The sequence below is a fragment of the Myotis yumanensis genome, unplaced genomic scaffold (genome assembly GCF_028538775.1).
Source record: "Myotis yumanensis isolate MYYU_CA2020_CCGP unplaced genomic scaffold, mMyoYum1.0.hap1 SCAF_10, whole genome shotgun sequence".
In the NCBI taxonomy this organism is placed as follows: domain Eukaryota; kingdom Metazoa; phylum Chordata; class Mammalia; order Chiroptera; family Vespertilionidae; genus Myotis; species Myotis yumanensis.
The window spans coordinates 37,381,516-37,399,103 of NW_027223761.1; the positions used below are offsets into that span (position 1 = coordinate 37,381,516).

Here is a 17,588-nt window from a genome sequence, read left to right on the forward strand (position 1 = left end):
CCTGGAGTGATGCTGAGTGCAGTGGGAGGCAGTCTTCTGTGCCGAGGGTGGGAGGGCTGCGCAATGTGTTCCCTTAGAACAGTGGTTCTCAGCCTTCTGGCCCTTTACGTACAGTTCCTCATGTGGTGACCCCCAACCATAAAATTATTTTCGTTGCTACTTCATAACTGTAATGTTGCTACTGTTATGAATTGTAATGTAAATATCTGATATGCAGGATGGTCTTAGGCAACCCCTGTGAAAGGGTCGTTCGACCGCCAAAGGGGTCGCGACCCACAGGTTGAGAACCTCTGCCTTAGGAGGATGTTCTGTGTGGAGGGCCAGGCGGCAGGCACTCCCTGTATGGCAGGGGCCGGACCTGCGGTTTAAGAGGTCAGGTGGTCACAGATGCCTCGTGTGCCCCAGGCGACGCTGGGGCTGAGGCTTGTCCCTGGTGGCTCACCCTTGACTCCTAGCCCCCTTCCCCTTCACCTTTTAGATGGCCCGCCCCGAAGAGAGATTTAACTGGTTTTCAGTGATGTGGGCATTGTCTGCTGTGATTCTGGCCCAGGCGTGTCCCTGAGAGACAGTCTGGGGATGCCCCCGGGTGGGGCAGGTGGGCCGCTGCCTTCAGAGTGCGTGGGGCGGGCAGGCAGAGGGGAGAGCGGAGAAAGGGGCAGAGGATGTCAGGTGAGCAGGGACTGGGGCCACCCTCTTCACTGAGTTCTCCTGAGTGTCAGCGTGTGTGGAATTCCCCCATCCCCCCCGCCCTTGCCCCTCCCGAGTGGAGAGGCGGGGAAGCCCCGAAGGTGGCTTTGGGGTCCCCAGGACACTTTCTGGGTGACCCATGTCCGAGCGGTTCAGGGTAGAAGGCTGTTTGTCCTCCCAGGGGGGCCGGGCCAAGTTGTAGGACACCGCTCACAGGCGGGGCAGGAGGCTGAGACCGAGTGGGGTGGGAGTGAGGGGGCAGCGGGTTTGGTCCCGGGCCAGGGGGCGGGGAGGGGGGAGCCCGAGGCCCGCCCGCAGGCTGACAGGCACCCTCGGGCCACCGTGGCCGCGCCCCCTGCGCCCGAGATCGAGGGGGGAGGGAAGGGGCCAGGAGGGGAGGACCGTGTGAAAATGAGGCCGGGGCTCGGGCCGGGCGGGGCCAGGCGGGTGTCAGCGCGCGGCGGCCGGGGCGCCCGCACACACCTCGGAGCCGCTGCCTCGCCGGCCGCCCGCGCCGCCGCCTCTGCCCGCAGCCGCCGCGCCTTCCATGGGGGTCGCGGGCCGCGGCTGCCCCGGGGCGGCCCGGGCGCTGCTGCCGCTGCTGCTGCCGCTGCTGCTGCGGGCGGCGGTGCTGCCCGGACCGGGCCACGTCCCGGCGCCGCCTGAGGGTGAGTGTCCGGCCGCAGGGGCGCACCTGGCAGGCGGGGCGGGCGCGGGAGGGGGGTCCCGGGTTCCCCAGTGGCTTGCCCCGAGCGGCGGGCCCCGGACTGGGCTGCGGAGCTTCGCGTGGCCCCCGCTCCCCTGGGGCCCGCACCCCTGGGCCAGGCCAAGGCGCCACGACCGCGGGGGCTGGAGGCCCAGGGCCGGCCTCGGACCCGGACCCGGGGCTGATGACAGTTCCGTCAGCGTCCCTGCCTCCCGGGCCCCTGGAGAGAGCCTGCCGGTCAGACTCGCCTGCTGAGCAGGGAGCAGGGCATCGGGGTCTCAGGGTCCAGCTCCTCCTCGCCCAGACGGGGACACGGGGGGCCGCGGCCAGGGCACCTCACTCCCTCGCGGCAGCTCTGCTCCTGCTCCCTCCGGGCCCGGGAGCTCTCCTGGGGCTTCTGGTCGGTTCCCTGGATCTTCCATGTGCGGAGCAGCCGCTGTGGGAGGATCCCGGAATCCTGGAAGCAGCCTGGCTGTGGGGCCGGTAGATGAGGACTCTGGACAGTCTTCGCTAACCGAACTTGAAATACTTTCAAAACTTTTGTTTTTAATGAACATCCTGGAGTGATGTCAACCAGGAAATACTTCTGCCAAGGCCTGTGTCCAGGTTGAGAGGGCGAGTAGTGGTGAAGGGGGTGGGTACCATTCCCTCTGCACCATCTGGGAGCTCGGGCAGGCGGTGCGCTCAGAGCCCAGGCCGGCCTTCTCCCCGTAACACACCCCGAGAGAAGGCTGACAGACACTGCTCGCTTCTCAGAGCTGTTGTGCCCACTCGATCACCCGTGTAGGCATTTACTATTGCCCACACCCCTTCCAGGTAAGGGGACGCGGGCCCAATCTGTAATCAAGATGTGGAGACAGGCAGGAAAACAGTGACAACCCTGCCTGCTATGTGCAACGAGAGGAGACAAACATGGGGGAGCACATCTTGGGAGACACCTCCCCTCCCCTCGGGGGTCCTGGTAGGCTTCCTGGAGGGGGTACATCTGAGCCGAGTCTTGAAGGCGCATAGAAAGGGTGGGGAGTATTCCAGTCAGAAGGATCAGGCTGTGCCTGGAACAGTATCGGAAATGGTATAGTTCATCCCAGGGGCTCCTGAGCCGTTTAGCTGGTGAAGAGTGAAGGCGGGTGGGCTGGTGAGAGATGGTGCCAGAGAGGGGCCAGGGTCAGAGCACACAGGGCTTAGGGCACCCGGCCAGGAGCTGCTGTGCTCTTTTGCAGATGTGGACGAGTGTGCCCAAGGGCTGGATGACTGCCACACCAATGCCCTGTGTCAGAACACACTCACCTCCTACAAGTGCTCCTGCAAGCCTGGCTACCAAGGGGAGGGCAGGCAGTGTGAGGGTAAGTGTCTCGGGGACCGTGGTGGGTGGGCCAGCAGGGGAAGCTCCCACCTCCTCAGCTCTTGTGGTGGCCACTCATGTCGGTAAAAGTCCTGCCCCTTCCCCTGAGTCACACCCCCCACTCATCCTTCGGGACTGGGGACAGCAGGCCTTCCCCGAGCTGATCGTGCAGTTTTACATGGCTAGCTTCTACGAAGGAAAAGAGGCGTTTTAGTATCTTCTGGTGCCCCTCAGTTTGGGGGCAGAAAGTCAGCAGTTGATCAGGAGGCTGTGCTAGCCAGAGCAGCAGATCCTGCTCTCCCCTCCGGCGGTTTGCGCCTTCTCTCCGGAGTGTGAGTGCCAGGGCCCTGCCCTCCCCGGCAGGCTCTGAAGCTCCACCTCGTCCATGGCTCTGGGCAGCATTGTGTTGTGACCCGCCACGCTTGAGAGCTACACCCAGGGTCTGCCTCTTTTGGAGCTGCCAGTTCACGCTGGAAAGATGTGTACGGAAGGATCCCATAGAGCTAGCTCCTTATCTGGGAGCCTGAAGTCTGGACTCTGCCACTTTGAGCTCTTGGCCCCTGGGGGTTGGCTCAGTGTCATGAACTCTGGAGTTCAGAACCAGCTGGAGACTGGACCCTCACAGGAAGCATTCCCGGGAATGGAAATCATAGCATGTTGGAGCGGGCAGGGCTTTTCAGGGAGCTCTGAGCCAACCCCACCCTTCATTTTACAGATGAGAATACTGAGGCCCAGGGGAGTTGGGAAAGGGACTTGTGGCTATGATCGCACTATTAGCCCGCAGGTGAAAGAAAGTCAGATCTCCACTCGGACCCTGGCCCTGGCCCCGGCCCCACATCCCTTCTATTCACTCAGCTTCCCAGTGTCCCTCTTTGGTTGGGTGAGAAATCCTAATATTTATGGTCTCTTTTTTGCTGAGGAGCAAAACTCCTGTCTCTTCCATCAGAGGAGGCATGCGCCTGGTCAGGTGCATAGCAAGTGGGGTTGGTGGTCCATCCATAAAGCTCTTCTGTGTCTTCAAATTCATATTTCCCCAGAGACAGACAACCATCTCTCTAACTGCCGTACATCACGGGAAGCCAAAAAGCTACCTCTCCCTGACACGTCTGTCTGTCCGTTCCTCCATACCACACCCTCACCATCTTAAATGTTTTATTGACAGTATTAGAATTCACACGTGTTGGGACCCTGCTTGGGTGGGGGGGCGGTGTTCACTTTTTCACTGTGTCCTCTGGTCACTGTGTCCTCTCCGGGGGCAGGAACCAGGCCATGGCTGCTTCTGGATAAAGTGCATATTTAGTAAGTGATGTCAAATGACAGGTGGCAAGAGTTTCCTTATTCTTAGCTGTTGGGTTATAGACGCAAATAAAATTGAATTGCTAACAGTTTAGAGTTGAAAAGTCTACTATTGAGTTTGAAATAGCAAATGATTTGCTGGCATTGTTGCTTTTATGTACTTAAATTGCTTTTTAACATAATATATGATTAGTGTTATAAGAAGTTAAGCAACACACACACACACACACACAGACACACAAAACAACAAAAAAACAACACACAGAAAATGTATCCACAGGTAATCACCATTAACATAGAGCATATATTCTTTTTATTTTAAACCAAAACCCTAGGAGCACGCTCTTTGAATACTTTCAATATGTATAAACGTAGTGAGTGAGGATGTCCTGGTGAGTTTGGGCTTCTTGGTAGAGGAGTCCAGAAGGAGGACTGCAAGGATTTAAAGATGTAACTCTTTTATGTGTGTTTCTTGGCTTATTAGTTTTTTTTTTGTTTTTTTTTTTAATATATTTTATTGATTTTTTTACAGAGAGAAAGGAAGAAGGATAGAGAGCTAGAAACATCGATGAGAGAGAAACATCCATCAGCTGCCTCCTGCACACCTCCTACTGGGGATGTGCCCGCAACCAAGGTAGATGCCCTTGACCGGAATCGAACCTGGGACCTTTCAGTCCACAGGCCGACGCTCTATCCACTGAGCCAAACCAGTTAGGGCTGGCTTATTAGTTTTTAAGTCTCTTGGGTCCAACCCACAGTCTCATTTGCTCCTAAGTTCAAGGGTGAGAACTGGGTTTACTCAGAGTGGACAGGATTTTATCCTCCACAAAGTTTCTTCTGCCCAAATGTTGGAGATGTGAAAGTATGGGCCCTGAAAAGTCTTTTTTAAATACGGTGATTCATAAGTTGGCTTAAAGTATCAAAAATCTTTTTATAAAGTTTTTTATTCTAAATGATCTTTGCTTTTATCTCAAACTTCAGGGAAGGGATGTTTCAGTGGTCAGTAATCAGTATATGGTCCTTACTTTTCAGTTTAGGGAACTGAATTAAGCTTAACAAAAGTGAATCTAAACTTGACCTATGTATAGAAGCTGTATTTTTAAAAAAATTTTTACTTAGAAATTATTTTAGGCTTCAGAAATTTTGCAAAAACAGTGCAGAACTCACATGTGCCCTTCATTTATCTTACCCAAATATTAACAAGTCATATAAATACAATACAGTATCAAAACCAGGAAATTAACATCTCCACAATATTAACTAAACTATAGACCTTATTCACAGTCCACCTTTTTTCTTTAAACGTTCTTCTCCCCTGACCCCTCCCACCCCCGCCCCAGGATCCAGCTCAAAGTCCCACAGGACCTTTATCTGTTGTCTCTCTGTCTCCTCCAGCCTATGACAGTCCCTCAGTCTTTCCTGATCTTTCCTGTCACGGACACTTGATGAGTACAGTTCAGTTCTTTTGTTTGCCTTATATTTCCTCATAATAAGCATTTATATGGCAGGAATTGAAAAGATAGGAGTTACTCCCTCCTCCTATTCCTATTGCCCTGTTCCCATTCCTCCTTCACTCCACCCCTTTCCCCACACACTGTGGGTCACCATCTCTGCAGTTTCTGTGTTTCTCACGATAAGAATGTGGTTATGCATTTGTAGTAATACCACAGCGAAACTTCGACAAGGCGGCTGCGGAAGTGCTGCTGTGAAGATGGTATATTCTGGGTTTCTCCACTGCAAACTTAGTATTTTTTCTTTTAATAGACACATGTCTTGGGCCTATTACTTTCAGCCTACGCTAATATTCTGTTTCTTCTCAAATCGTTGCCCATGGATTTTAGCATCCAACTGTGGACCTTGTCTGCAACAATTATTATTGTGATGTGTGCCTCTTGGTAATTTTGTATTTCCATTGTTCCTTATACACCTATTACATTGGTATTCCTCTATAAGGAAGATTCCTTCTCTACTATTCATTTATGCATTGATTTCTATGTTTATGTATTTATGCCAGTATGTACTCGTGGGTATTTATTTAATTACTAGAGGCCCTGTGCACAAATTCATGTACGGGTGGGGTCCCTCGGCCTGGCCAGTGATTGGGACCAAAGGGGGGGTGGGCAGCTGGCCTGGGGGAGGGGCTACGGGAGGTTGGCCAGCCACTGGGGGGAGGGACCGCAGGAGGTTGGCTGGCCACAGGAGGTTGGCTGTGGGAATACACTGACCACCAGGGGGTGACTCCTGCATTGAGTGTCTGCCCCCTGGTGGTCAGTGAGCGTCATAGCAACCAACCGGTTGTTCAGTCGCTTAGGCTTTTATATATGTAGATATGTTTTGTTACTTATTTTTGGCTCTAATTGTTTCAGCTTTAGCCATTAGGAGCTCCATCACATTGTCTCCTGTGTCCTTTTTACATGCCCCCATCATTTTATGAGAAATTCCTAATTTTCTGACACTTCAAAATGCTCCAAACTTATCTTCTATTTTCCCCCACCCCAGCCCTGGAATCAACCACTTCTCCTGGGTGCCCTGATTCCTTTTATTGAAAAATGGTGTATAGAAACCAAGATCTGGATGTTTGCTGTTTTTATTGTTACTGGGGTGATTACGCCTGGGTCTTCTCAGTGGACGGAGCTAGAAAATATATGTATGTTTATTAGTCCACGCATACACACATCTCTATTAATTTTTTTAAAGACATGTTTTTATTGATTTCAGAGAGCAGAAGGGGGGGAGAGAGAGAGAGAAAGAGAGAGAGAGAGAGGAACATCAATGATGAGAGATAAGCATTAATTGGCTGCCTCCTGCATGCCCCCTACTGGGGATCAAGCCTACAACCTGGGTATGTACCCTGACCAGGAATTGAACCATGACCTCCTGGTTCATGGGTTGACACTCAACTACTAAGCAACACCAGCCAGACTATTAATGTTTTATATCTATCTCTTTTGTGTGTGTGTGTTTGTGTGTGTGTGTGTAACAGTGAGTTACACTGATACTTTGGATTCCAAAGCAATACTACAAGATTTATTCTAACCTCCTTTTTTGCTTATTCATAACTTTTTTCTCCAATGGTGAGAAACTTGGCTCTTATTATCTAAAATATATTTACCAATCCTAGTTTGTTCAATTCTAGTATACAAATTAAGTATTTAAAGAATTGGCAATCTATAACCCTGTGAGTAAAACAGGTTTAGTAATTAGAGGACAGTCTTTTATACAGCTTTTTTTTTGTTTTTGTTTTTTTACTTTTTAAAAAAATATATATTTTCTTGATTTTTTAAAAAATATATTTTATTGATTTTTACAGAGAGGAAGGGAGAGGGATAGGGTGCTAGAAACATTGATGAGAGAGAAACATCGACCAGCTGCCTCCTGCACACCCCCTACTGGGGATGTGCCCGCAACCAAGGTACATGCCCTTGACCGGAATCAAACCTGGGACCTTTCAGTCCGCAGGCCGACGCTCTATCCACTGAGCCAAGCCTGTTAGGGCTATACAGCTGTTTTTGTTTTTAACCTTAATCAGCCAATCAAGATAATTGTTTTTCAAAGTTACTTAGGCTAGTGCTTTTCTTCCCCATTCTCTTCAGTGTGGTTCTATTATCTATGTTATAAAAGGCCTGTGGCCATAATGCCCTAACGCCTTAACGACCAAACGACTGGTCACCAGGAGGTGCATGGAGCACCTCTCAGGCCCTCCCCCACCCCCACCCCCACCCCCGGGGGACTGGCAGCGTTGGCGGAGCATCACAGGGCACTGACAATGTCCGTGGAGTGTCACGGGGTGCCAGCAGTGTCCCCAGAGTGTTGTGGGGCACTGGCAGCATCCAAGGAGCATTGCGGGGTGTTGGTGGAGAGTCGTGGGATGCTGACAGCAGAGCATGCAAGGTGTCGTGGGGCGGGAGACGTGGCCCTGATGGCAGGGTAGGCCTAGAGGACCCTACACGCACACGATTTAATCGTGCACTGGTCCTCTAGTTCATTTATAATACAGTATATTCATTTCTCCCCCCCCTATTTGTATTCCATTTTTTATCCCTCACGTCACCCCCACCCCTGCTTCTTGGGTAATATGTAAAACATCACTATGGTTCTGAGAGTCAAAGCTATACAAAGATTCAGAGAAGAGTTACTCCCTTCTCCTATTCCTGTTACTCTGTTCCCATTCCTCCTTCACTCCACCCCTTTTCCCACAGACTGTGGGTCACCATCTCTGTAGTTTCTGGTTTAGCCTTCCTATATTTCTTTTACACAAGTCTGTATTTTATTTTTAACTACTTTCTTACTATAATTTACATACCATAAAATCCACCAATTCTAAGTTTACAAATTAATGATTTTGGGTAAATTAGCTGAGTTATGCAACCAGTTTTCAGACATTTTCTCATCTCAATCAGGTCTCTCATGCCCATATGCCCAGCTCCTTGTTCCCAGCTCCAACTCCAGGCAACCACTGTTTTCTGTTTCTATAAAGTTGCCTTTTCTGGACATCCTATATAATAAAAGCCTAATATGCTAAGTGTCTGGTCATCTGGTTGGCCGTTCAACCAATCAAAGCGTAATATGCTAATGATATGCTAAGGCTGCTCAACCGCTCGCTATGATATGCACTGACCACCAGGGGGCAGACGTTCCGACGAGTAGGTTAGCTTGCTGCTGGGGTCCAGATGATTGGGACTGAGCGAGACAGGCTGGACACGCCCTGGAGCCCTCCCCGGTCCCTCCCCGGCTGGCCAACCTCCTGCATCACTCCCTGGCCCCAATTGTGCACCAGTGGGGTCCCTCGGCTTGGCCTGTGCCCTCTCGCAATCCAGGACCCCTTGGGGGATGTTGGAGAGTCAGTTTCTGCTCCATCCCGCAGGCCAGGCCGAGGGACCCCACTGGTGCAAGAATTCGTGCACCGGGCCTCTAGTTTCATATATTAAATGGAGTCATATAATATGTGGTCTTTTGAGTTTGTCTTCTTTCACATAGCATAATGCTTTTGAGGTTCATCTATGTTGTAGCCTTTATTGGCTTTTCATTCCTTTTAATTGTTGAGCAGTATTCCATTGTATAGATATGCATGAATATGTATGAATATGCATTCACCAGTTGATAGACATTTGGGTTGCTTCTACTTTTTGCTATTATTATAATGTTGCTATGAATATTCACCTGCAAGTCATTGTGTGGACATGATTTTACATTTATCATACACACACACACACATACAAACATATACAGGAGTAGAATTTTTGGGTTTTGCAGTAAATTTATGTTAAAAATTTTAAGGAACTTCCAAATTGTTTTCCAAAGTGGCTGTGCCATCTTATATTATCATCAGCAATGTATGAGGGTTCCCATTTCTTCATATCCCTTCCAATATTTGTCTTTGCCTGTCTTTTTATTATAACTATTCTAGTGAGTGTGAAATGGTATCTCATTTTGGTTTTAAGTCGAATACCCTAATAATTAACAATGTTGAGCAACTTTTCATGTGCTTATTAGTCATTCACATATCTTCTATGGTAAAATGTCTGTTTAAATCTTTTGCCCATTCTAAAATGGAGTTATTTTGATTTTTTTCATTATTGAGTCATAAGAGTTCTTTGTAAGTCCTTATAAGACATGTGATTTACAAGTCTTTTCTACCAATCTGTAGCCTGTCTTCATTTTTTAATGGTGTCTTTTGAAATGCAAAAGTCTTTAGTTTTACGAAAGCCCAATTTATAAATTTTAAAATTTATGAATTTTGTGTTTGGTGTTCTATCTAAGAAATCTTTAACTCAAGGTCTCAAAGATTTTCTCATAAAAGCTCTATATTTTCTCTTAAAAGCTTTATTGTTTAAGCTCTTACATTTAGGTTTCTGATCCATTTTGAGTTTGATTTTTGCATATAGTGTTAGATAAGGCCTAAATTTATCTTTTTGCATATGGATATCCAATTGTCTCAGCACCATTTGTTGAAAAGACTATCACTTCTTCTGACAAATTGCCTTAGCACTTTTGTCTGAAATTAAATGACCATAAATATAAGGGTTTATTTCTGGATCTCAGTTCTGTTTCATTGACCTCTATGTCTGTCTTTATGCCCATACCACACACTGTCTTGATAACTATAGCTATATAGTAAGTGAAAGTCCCCCAAACAATTTTCCTTTTTCAAAATTGTTTTGTTTCTTTTTTGTTGCTATTGTTGATAATCCTCACCCAAGGATATTTTTCCAATGATTTTTAGGGAGAGTGGAAGAGAGAGGGAAAGACAGAGAGAAACATCAATGTGAGAGAAACACATGGATTGGTTGCCTCTTGCCCGAGCCCTGACCAGGGCCTGGGCCAGGGAGGAGCCTGCAACCAAGGTGGTGCCCTTGACCGGAATCCAACCCAGGATCCTTTGGTCTGCAGGCCAACACTCTATCCACGGAGCCAAACTGACTAGAGCTATTTTGGTTCTTCTTTTGCATTTCCATATAAATTTTGGATAAGCTTATCAATTTCAACAAAAAAAAAGCATGTTAGAATTTCTTGTGTGTTTTTTTGTATTCCCTTATTTTTTTACACAAAGGTAACATACTACAGAGGCTTCTTTGCATTTTTCTTTTACTTAATAGTATATTCTAGAAACCACGCCAAATCAGTTCATAGAGATCTTTACCTTTGTTTTTTTAACAGCTGCATAGAACTTCATTGAGTAAATGTACCATCATTCTTCAACTACTCTTCTCTGGACGGGCATTTAAGTTGTTTTAATATTTTGTAATTACAAATGCTGCCGGGAATAATTGTTTGCATATTTATTTTCCTGTTGGTGGAGATGTATCTTCAGGGTAGAGTCCTAGAAGTGGGGTGGCTGGTTTAAAGATAAATGTATATCTCTAAAGAAATAGCATCTGACTGGTTTACTTCTCTTTTATTCCTCAGACATCGATGAGTGTGAAAACGAACTCAAAGGAGGCTGTGTCCATGACTGTCTGAATATTCCAGGCAATTACCGCTGCACTTGTTTTGATGGCTTCATGTTGGCTCATGATGGTCATAATTGTCTTGGTAAGCACAACGGTTGGGAACGGCAATTCTCCTTTACCCTCCGGCACCCCCATCCTGGGTTTTCCTTTGATGAAATACTCCTTAAAACAAAAAGGGGATCAGAGACTTGTGTTTTCTGGCCCCCTAGAAATCAGACTCTGATAGAAAACCAGGTAAAATGTTTTAGTTTTTTAAAAATATATATTTTTTTATTGATTTCAGAAAGGAAGGGAGAGGGAGATATAGAAACATCAGTTATGAGAGAAAATCATTGATCAACTGCCTCCTGCACACCCCTCTCTGGGGATCCAGCCCACAACTGACTGGGAATCGAACCATGACCTCCTGGGTCACTGGTCGACCCCAACTACTGAGCCACGCCGGCTGAGCATGTTTAGTTTTCATCGTGATCATTCATAATATAAATCCTCAATTAGTCCAAGGAGCTGGGCAGGTGTCATCATTACTACTTACTGACTTTTTACCATTGACTTGTCACCTTTAAAATCTTTGATTTTGTGTTAAAAGGGTCTTGACTTCTACCCTTATATCTCTTTACTGCTGTAGGTGTCTCTATTCTAGAATTAGGTAAAACTACTTGTCCTGGAGAATCTGAGTGTATGCTTGAATCTCATCCAGGTGGACCCCCCCTCTTTTTTCTTGAAATAGAGAGAAATTCAAACAGAAACCTTCCACCAACATCCTCCTAGTATCCCACTAAACAGAAACATCTGTTGGAGTTTCAGTTCCTGAGTTAGGGACTAAAAATGGTGTTTACATTGGTTTCTTATGCCAGGAATGAAACAGAACTTAGAAATAGCAAGCAGTTGGATAGGGTTGTGTGATAGACAGCCGCAGAGGATGCAGTACACCTGGCAGGCAGGTATTTTGGTCTGTTTGCATTCGAAGGCTGCTGTTACCAGTTGTGTGGGAACACACGAGGGGAGACAGCTGGCATCGGGTTCCTTTGACACTGGTGACCCTGCATGTGGCTGACCCACTGATGTCCACTTGGTTGATCAAGGCCCTGACCCTGTGGGGACAGCTGTTCAGATGCTCCCTGACGGTGCAGTGGGAATAGCCACCTGATCAAATGCTTTGAGATCAGCATAGAAGTCACAGATAAGTACGGGCAGCACTTGTATTTTGTGTGGAGCATTTTTCCTTTGGGACTCACATGTCATATGACCTTTATCCACTTCAATGTCACCTGGAGCCTCATCCTGCCTGTGCCCTGTATAGGAGGTCAGGCTTTGGGTCAGTCCACTGGCTTGATGGAGGGCTGGAGGATCACTGAGTCCTTTTCAGATTTTCTAGGCCATTGGTACCACATCAGAGAGACAATCCTGAGAGCAGCAACATATTGAAATCAATGAAAAACTCAAAAAAAGGACATCACTTTCAATGTATATTTGTTGGGAAGCATACAGTGTGTTTGTGTAGTTTTTTTTTGTTGTTTTTTTTTTTGGTTTTTGATTTTTGTTTTGTTGGTACCATTTTCTGGGGGAAATCTCACATTTCCCTTTGATTTGCCAACAGTGGCATTTTGAGGATTTGGATCTGATAGCAGATCCAGTCATCAGAGTTATGCTCAAACACACAGCCTGGTTGAAGTGTGAGCTTCCTAAGATGCCAAACCATCCAGGAGTTAGGACCTGGGTCAGGGTGGGGTGGGGTGGTTCTGAGCACAGGCCGGCTCAGAAATCCTGAGGCCTGGAGTCCTTCCTGGCCTGGCCGCTAACACAAGATATTTCAGCAGACTATCTCCATTTCCCGGCCTGGGGGGTCTCTCTGAGGGCTTTGTAGCAAGGATCTGCTTTGAAGAAAGATCCTGAGCATCCACTGACCCTACCTGAACAGGCTAGGGATTCTTTAAAACAGTGGTCCTCAACCTTGGCGGCACATTAGAATCACCTGGGAATCTTTTTAAAATCCTGATTTCTGGGCCTCATCCTCCGGAAATTCTGTTTCTTTGTTACTAATGTTGTGGCCCCACCCCATAACAAAGAAACAGAATTTCCGGAGGATGAGGCCCAGAAATCAGGATTTTAAACAGATTCCCAGGTGATTCTAATGTGCAGCCAAGGTTGAGGACCACTGTTTTAAAAGGAAGGCATGAGAAAACAAAATGGTTCACTGAGAAGGGCAGGACAGCACACACGGACCTCTCTGCCAGCTCACCTGGAAGGGGCTGAGGCACCCTGTGACCAGGAACAAGCTCAGAGTCAGGACTTCTCAGGAGTGGCCTTTCCTGTGCTCTGTGGGATGAGCCCTCACCTCTCCTGGCCCCCTCACCTCTCCTGTTCCCCCTAACCACACCTTAGCCACAGGCGTATTAGCCAGAATCTACAAAGTACAAACACCACTTAGCTCTGGCACTCACCCCAGAGTCCTCCAAGATCTGAATTGCCTGTGAGCCTGAAAAATGAAACGCAGCCCTTCCACGCCGCCTGCCCCGCCCGAAGGCAGTCTCTATTTGCTGAGCGTCTGGAAGCAGGGCACAGCTCTTGGTTTTGTGGCAGTGCTTCTCCACTCTGGCTGCACGTTGGAATCACTTGGGAAGTTTTAAAGCAACACCATGGCCACTGTGGCCGGTGTGGCTCAGTTGGTTGGAGTGTTCTCCCAACACCAAAAGGTGGTAGGTTCAAGTACTGGTCAGGGCACAAAATCCCTGGTGGGCGTGCGTGCAGGAGGCTATCAATAGATGTTTCTCTCTTCTCTTTCTTTCTCTCCTTCCCTCTCCCTCTCTCCCTCCTTCCCCCCTTTCCCTTCCTCCCTCTAAAATCAATAGAAATGTGTCCTCAGGTGAGGATAACTAACTAACGAACTAAAACAACACCATGGCCTAGGTCTCACCCACGACTACTTCTGTTAGTGTCTCAGGAGGTAGATTCAGGCCTCAGGGTCCTAACAGGCAGCCCGGGTTGTAAAACCCTGTTCTACGGCCTGGAGAGACTCACCAACCTAGTGATACACACGTGTGCCTGTGAACACACACACACTGTATTAAGTCAATCAGAGCGCCTCACCTCACTTAATGACACGTCTCTAATTGCTTTGGCGAAAAGGAATAGTGGGTTAAACCTGGGGTGGGGTGTGGCAGCTCTGAGGAGAGCACACCTTTCCCCAACAGTAATGCAGGATTTGGGGTTCAGGTAAGCAGATCGCTCCGGCTTCCCGTGAGTCCTCGCTGAGGAACACCGAGGCCAGGTGTGTTCCAGCGTGGCTCATCCTCAGGAATGTGCTCCCTTCGCCCTTTGGCACAAAGAAGGGCAAGTTTGTTAGGCTTTAGGGGATGGCTCACGGCCCATCAGTTTAGAAAGGCATCTGCTCGGTGTGGGAAGACCGATGACGGTAAGATCTGAAGCTTGAAACCAGATAACAGATATTTAAATGTGAATTTTCTTGTGACGAATGTGCCCAGGAGCTAGTGATAGGCACGTGGGAAATCAGGCTGCGGAGGCGGGGGGCGGGGAGAAACGGCTTTCAGATCAGCCTTCTCCCTGAGCCTCTGCCGTGTCTGAGGCGTCTCTGGAAGTTTCCTCCTCTTCGGCTCTGGTGGTGCTGTGCTCGCCTGCTGGCTGTTCATGCACTGGGCAGCCTGGGTGCCGCTGCAGGTTGCAGGCTGTGCTAATAAGACACAAATCTTGGTCCTTAAGGAGTTTGCCATCTGGTGGAGATAAATAAGTAAAAGATTTTGAGGGGTCAAAAGGTACAAATTGAAAAAAAAAGATTTTGAGAATGCAATTCGGTAAGTATATAGATGAAGCCATGTGCCTGTGACTCAGTGGAGGAAAGTCCGCTCTCCCCACCGTGAGGGGCGGCACTGGGGGAGGCATCCCCCTCCCTGCGTTTCTGATGGTCCCATCTCGGGCTCCTGCTGTCTCCTCTACCTCCTTCTGCCCTGGTGTTCTCCCACATTCCACCTCCGGCTCCCTTTCGGCTCCCTCTCTCCCTTCCCTCGCTCCTGTCTCATGCACAATCCCCCGTATCAGGCCATCACAAGCAAATGTGCCGTCTTTGCAACACCAGGCGTAGGTTTCCCACCACCTGCGGACCTTCCCCGGGTGGGGGCCCACCACTCCCCTCCCCCATCTCCACACCCAGTGCTGCTTTTCTCCGTGTTTCTTGGCCACCCCACCACATGCCCACGTGGCTCTCTGCCCTGCAGGCACCTGCCCACAGTCCTCTTTTATTTCTTCCTCCCTCGGCATCCCCACTGCCAGGCCCCAGGCCCAGTCCCCACCAGTACCAGGCGGGGCTATTTCAGGCATTCGTGTGAAGCCGGACCCCCAGGCTTTCGATTCTTCCCATTCCCTGTGTCCTTCCCTTCTCAGCGGCTGGGCTGCCTTGTTCTTCCCAACATGGGGGTCTGACCCCGTCACCCTGCTCCAGTGGCTCCCAACTGCCTCCCCAATAATGTGGGACCTCCTTTGCTTGGTATCCAAGGTCCTTTGCAGGGTGACCCCGAATCTACTTCACAACTCTCTCCTGTACCTCCCCTGCTTGTACCCATGCCCCAGCCCAGGGGGGTGACCCACCGCTATTTGACCAGACCCCATGCTCCCCAGCCTCCCGGCCGGTTCTCATGCTCCTCCTGCCTGGAACCCCTTCTCCTGATTTGTAATTGAAGAAATCCTGCAGGGCCCATCCCTCACCAGCTTTTCCACAAAACCCACCCTGACACCCAGAGCCACACGTGCCCTCTCGGTCCTCTGTGCCACCTTTGACCATGTCTCACGGTTACTTGTACATTTGTCTCTTTCCCGCAGAAGGACGTGCTTCGGGAGGGAAGGCATTTGATCTCACTCCTGTATGCTTTACTGCCTCCCCGAGCGAGCACCGTGCTTTGGGAATCGAGGGTGTTCAATCAATATTTACTGAATTGATTCTCTTGTGTGCCCCTGGGAGGCCTTTCCTTAAGTGAGCCCCAGGCCCGTGAGGGTTGGTTAATCATCTGGGGGTCCCACTGGCTTCAATTCTTAGAGCTTCTGTGGTGCAGGGATGGGAAGAGGGGCCATATCTCTGCTCAGTAGGAATCCCTGAGCTGCCGGGCTGGGTGGGGCATTGAAACAGTTACCAAAGCCAAGGCTAAGCCTTCTCCCCTCCAGACGTGGACGAGTGCCTGGAGAACAACGGCGGCTGCCAGCACACCTGCCTCAACGCCCTGGGGAGCTACGAGTGCCGCTGTAAGGAGGGCTTCTTCCTGAGCGACAACCAGCACATGTGCATTCACCGCTCCGAAGGTACCTTCGCCTGGGGGGGGGGGGGGGGGTTGGGATGGGGCAGGGTCTCGTCTGAGAATCTCCCACCCTCAGTGGCTTGAGAAGGGAAGCTTGGGCCAAAGAAAATCTGGAGGCTGCGGACATCCAGGCTCTGCTGCTAGGTAACGGTGGGCAAGTGACCCTAGCTTCTCCTCCCTCACCTGGCAGAGCAAGCGGCCGGGCTCTGCGGTCTCTTCAAACTTCTCAGTCTCTGATTCTAATCTTTCAAAAGAGTACATTTCAAACATGACTAGATGTCTCAGGAGAAATGGACACTCTGCCAAGTTTTTCAGAAAACGTGCTGCAAACCACAGCACCAAGTGCGAGCCTGCTCTCTGCCCAGGGCGGGTGGGGAAGGGCTGGCGCCTCCCCATGGAGCCTTCCCGGGCTCTGCCCCGTGTGCAGCCCCCGGCTAGGCCTGGCCTTCCCTGTGTTTTGCATTTTTGAACTCTGAGCCTCTGAGGCTCCAGGGGGCAGGGGACCCCCTCTCACCCCCGAGACTTGGGCTCTCTGTGCCGTGGTTTCCTTCACTCATGTCACCACTTACAATTCCTCCATACATTTGCAGAAAACTCCTTTGATGGCCTTCTTTTTATTCTCTCTGCTTTGAGTTGATACCTTGTTTTACTCCTCTCTTAGTTCAGTGGACTCTCGGGAGGGAGGAGGGTTGAGTGCATGTGGCCAGTCAGCCACTTTTAACCGAACGACGGGCTTTTAATTCTGCTCTGCTTTTTCTCAAGCCACATAATCGCATTTTGGTGGCTGCCTTTCTTCTCCCAGGGTTGCCTGTGCCTGTGTTCAAAGGAAGTACCCTACATATTAGACTATTGACTTCTTCTTAATAATGTAAGAATGAGGCCATCCTCAGTTCTCCCATTTCTTACAGATTTGTAGGTTTATTATTTTAATTGTGGTTTCAGTGACTTTTCAAGGGTTTCTTTGTGGAAGACGACTTTTGCCTCATTTTCTAGGCAGGATGGCTCCTTCCTTATACCTAACCGGACAGTCTGTTTTGGTGCTAAGCACGGTCAGAGAATGCCCAGGGGCCATGGGCTTGATGGCTCTCACCACCCGCGGGTTCACCGTCAGTGTCTGAGCAGGGTTTTCACGCTCTGCCTCTAGCATGCAGCTCTCTGTCGCATGCAGGCTAGATGGAGTGGCAGTTGGCTTTCATTTTCCTGCTGGTCTCTCTGGACCCTTAGGTGAGCTCTGCGTCAGGAAGAATAAAGATGCCAGCAGCATAAGTGATCTGGGCTCAGATCATCTCCCCTTTGGTTGCTCA

At 49.4% G+C, this 17,588-nt stretch overlaps 1 protein-coding gene across 1 annotated transcript in view; it reads left to right on the forward strand.

Moving 5' to 3' along the window:
• Positions 1–1,234: 1,234 nt before the first annotated feature.
• The window catches only part of SCUBE2 (signal peptide, CUB domain and EGF like domain containing 2), a 68,317-nt gene continuing 51,963 nt past the window's right edge, over positions 1,235–17,588 (forward strand). Inside the window, exons 1-4 of the mRNA XM_070425334.1 lie at positions 1,235–1,355; positions 2,614–2,736; positions 10,938–11,063; positions 16,154–16,288. Coding sequence (XP_070281435.1) covers positions 1,235–1,355; positions 2,614–2,736; positions 10,938–11,063; positions 16,154–16,288 — 505 coding nt within the window. The remainder of the gene's footprint in view (positions 1,356–2,613; positions 2,737–10,937; positions 11,064–16,153; positions 16,289–17,588) is intronic.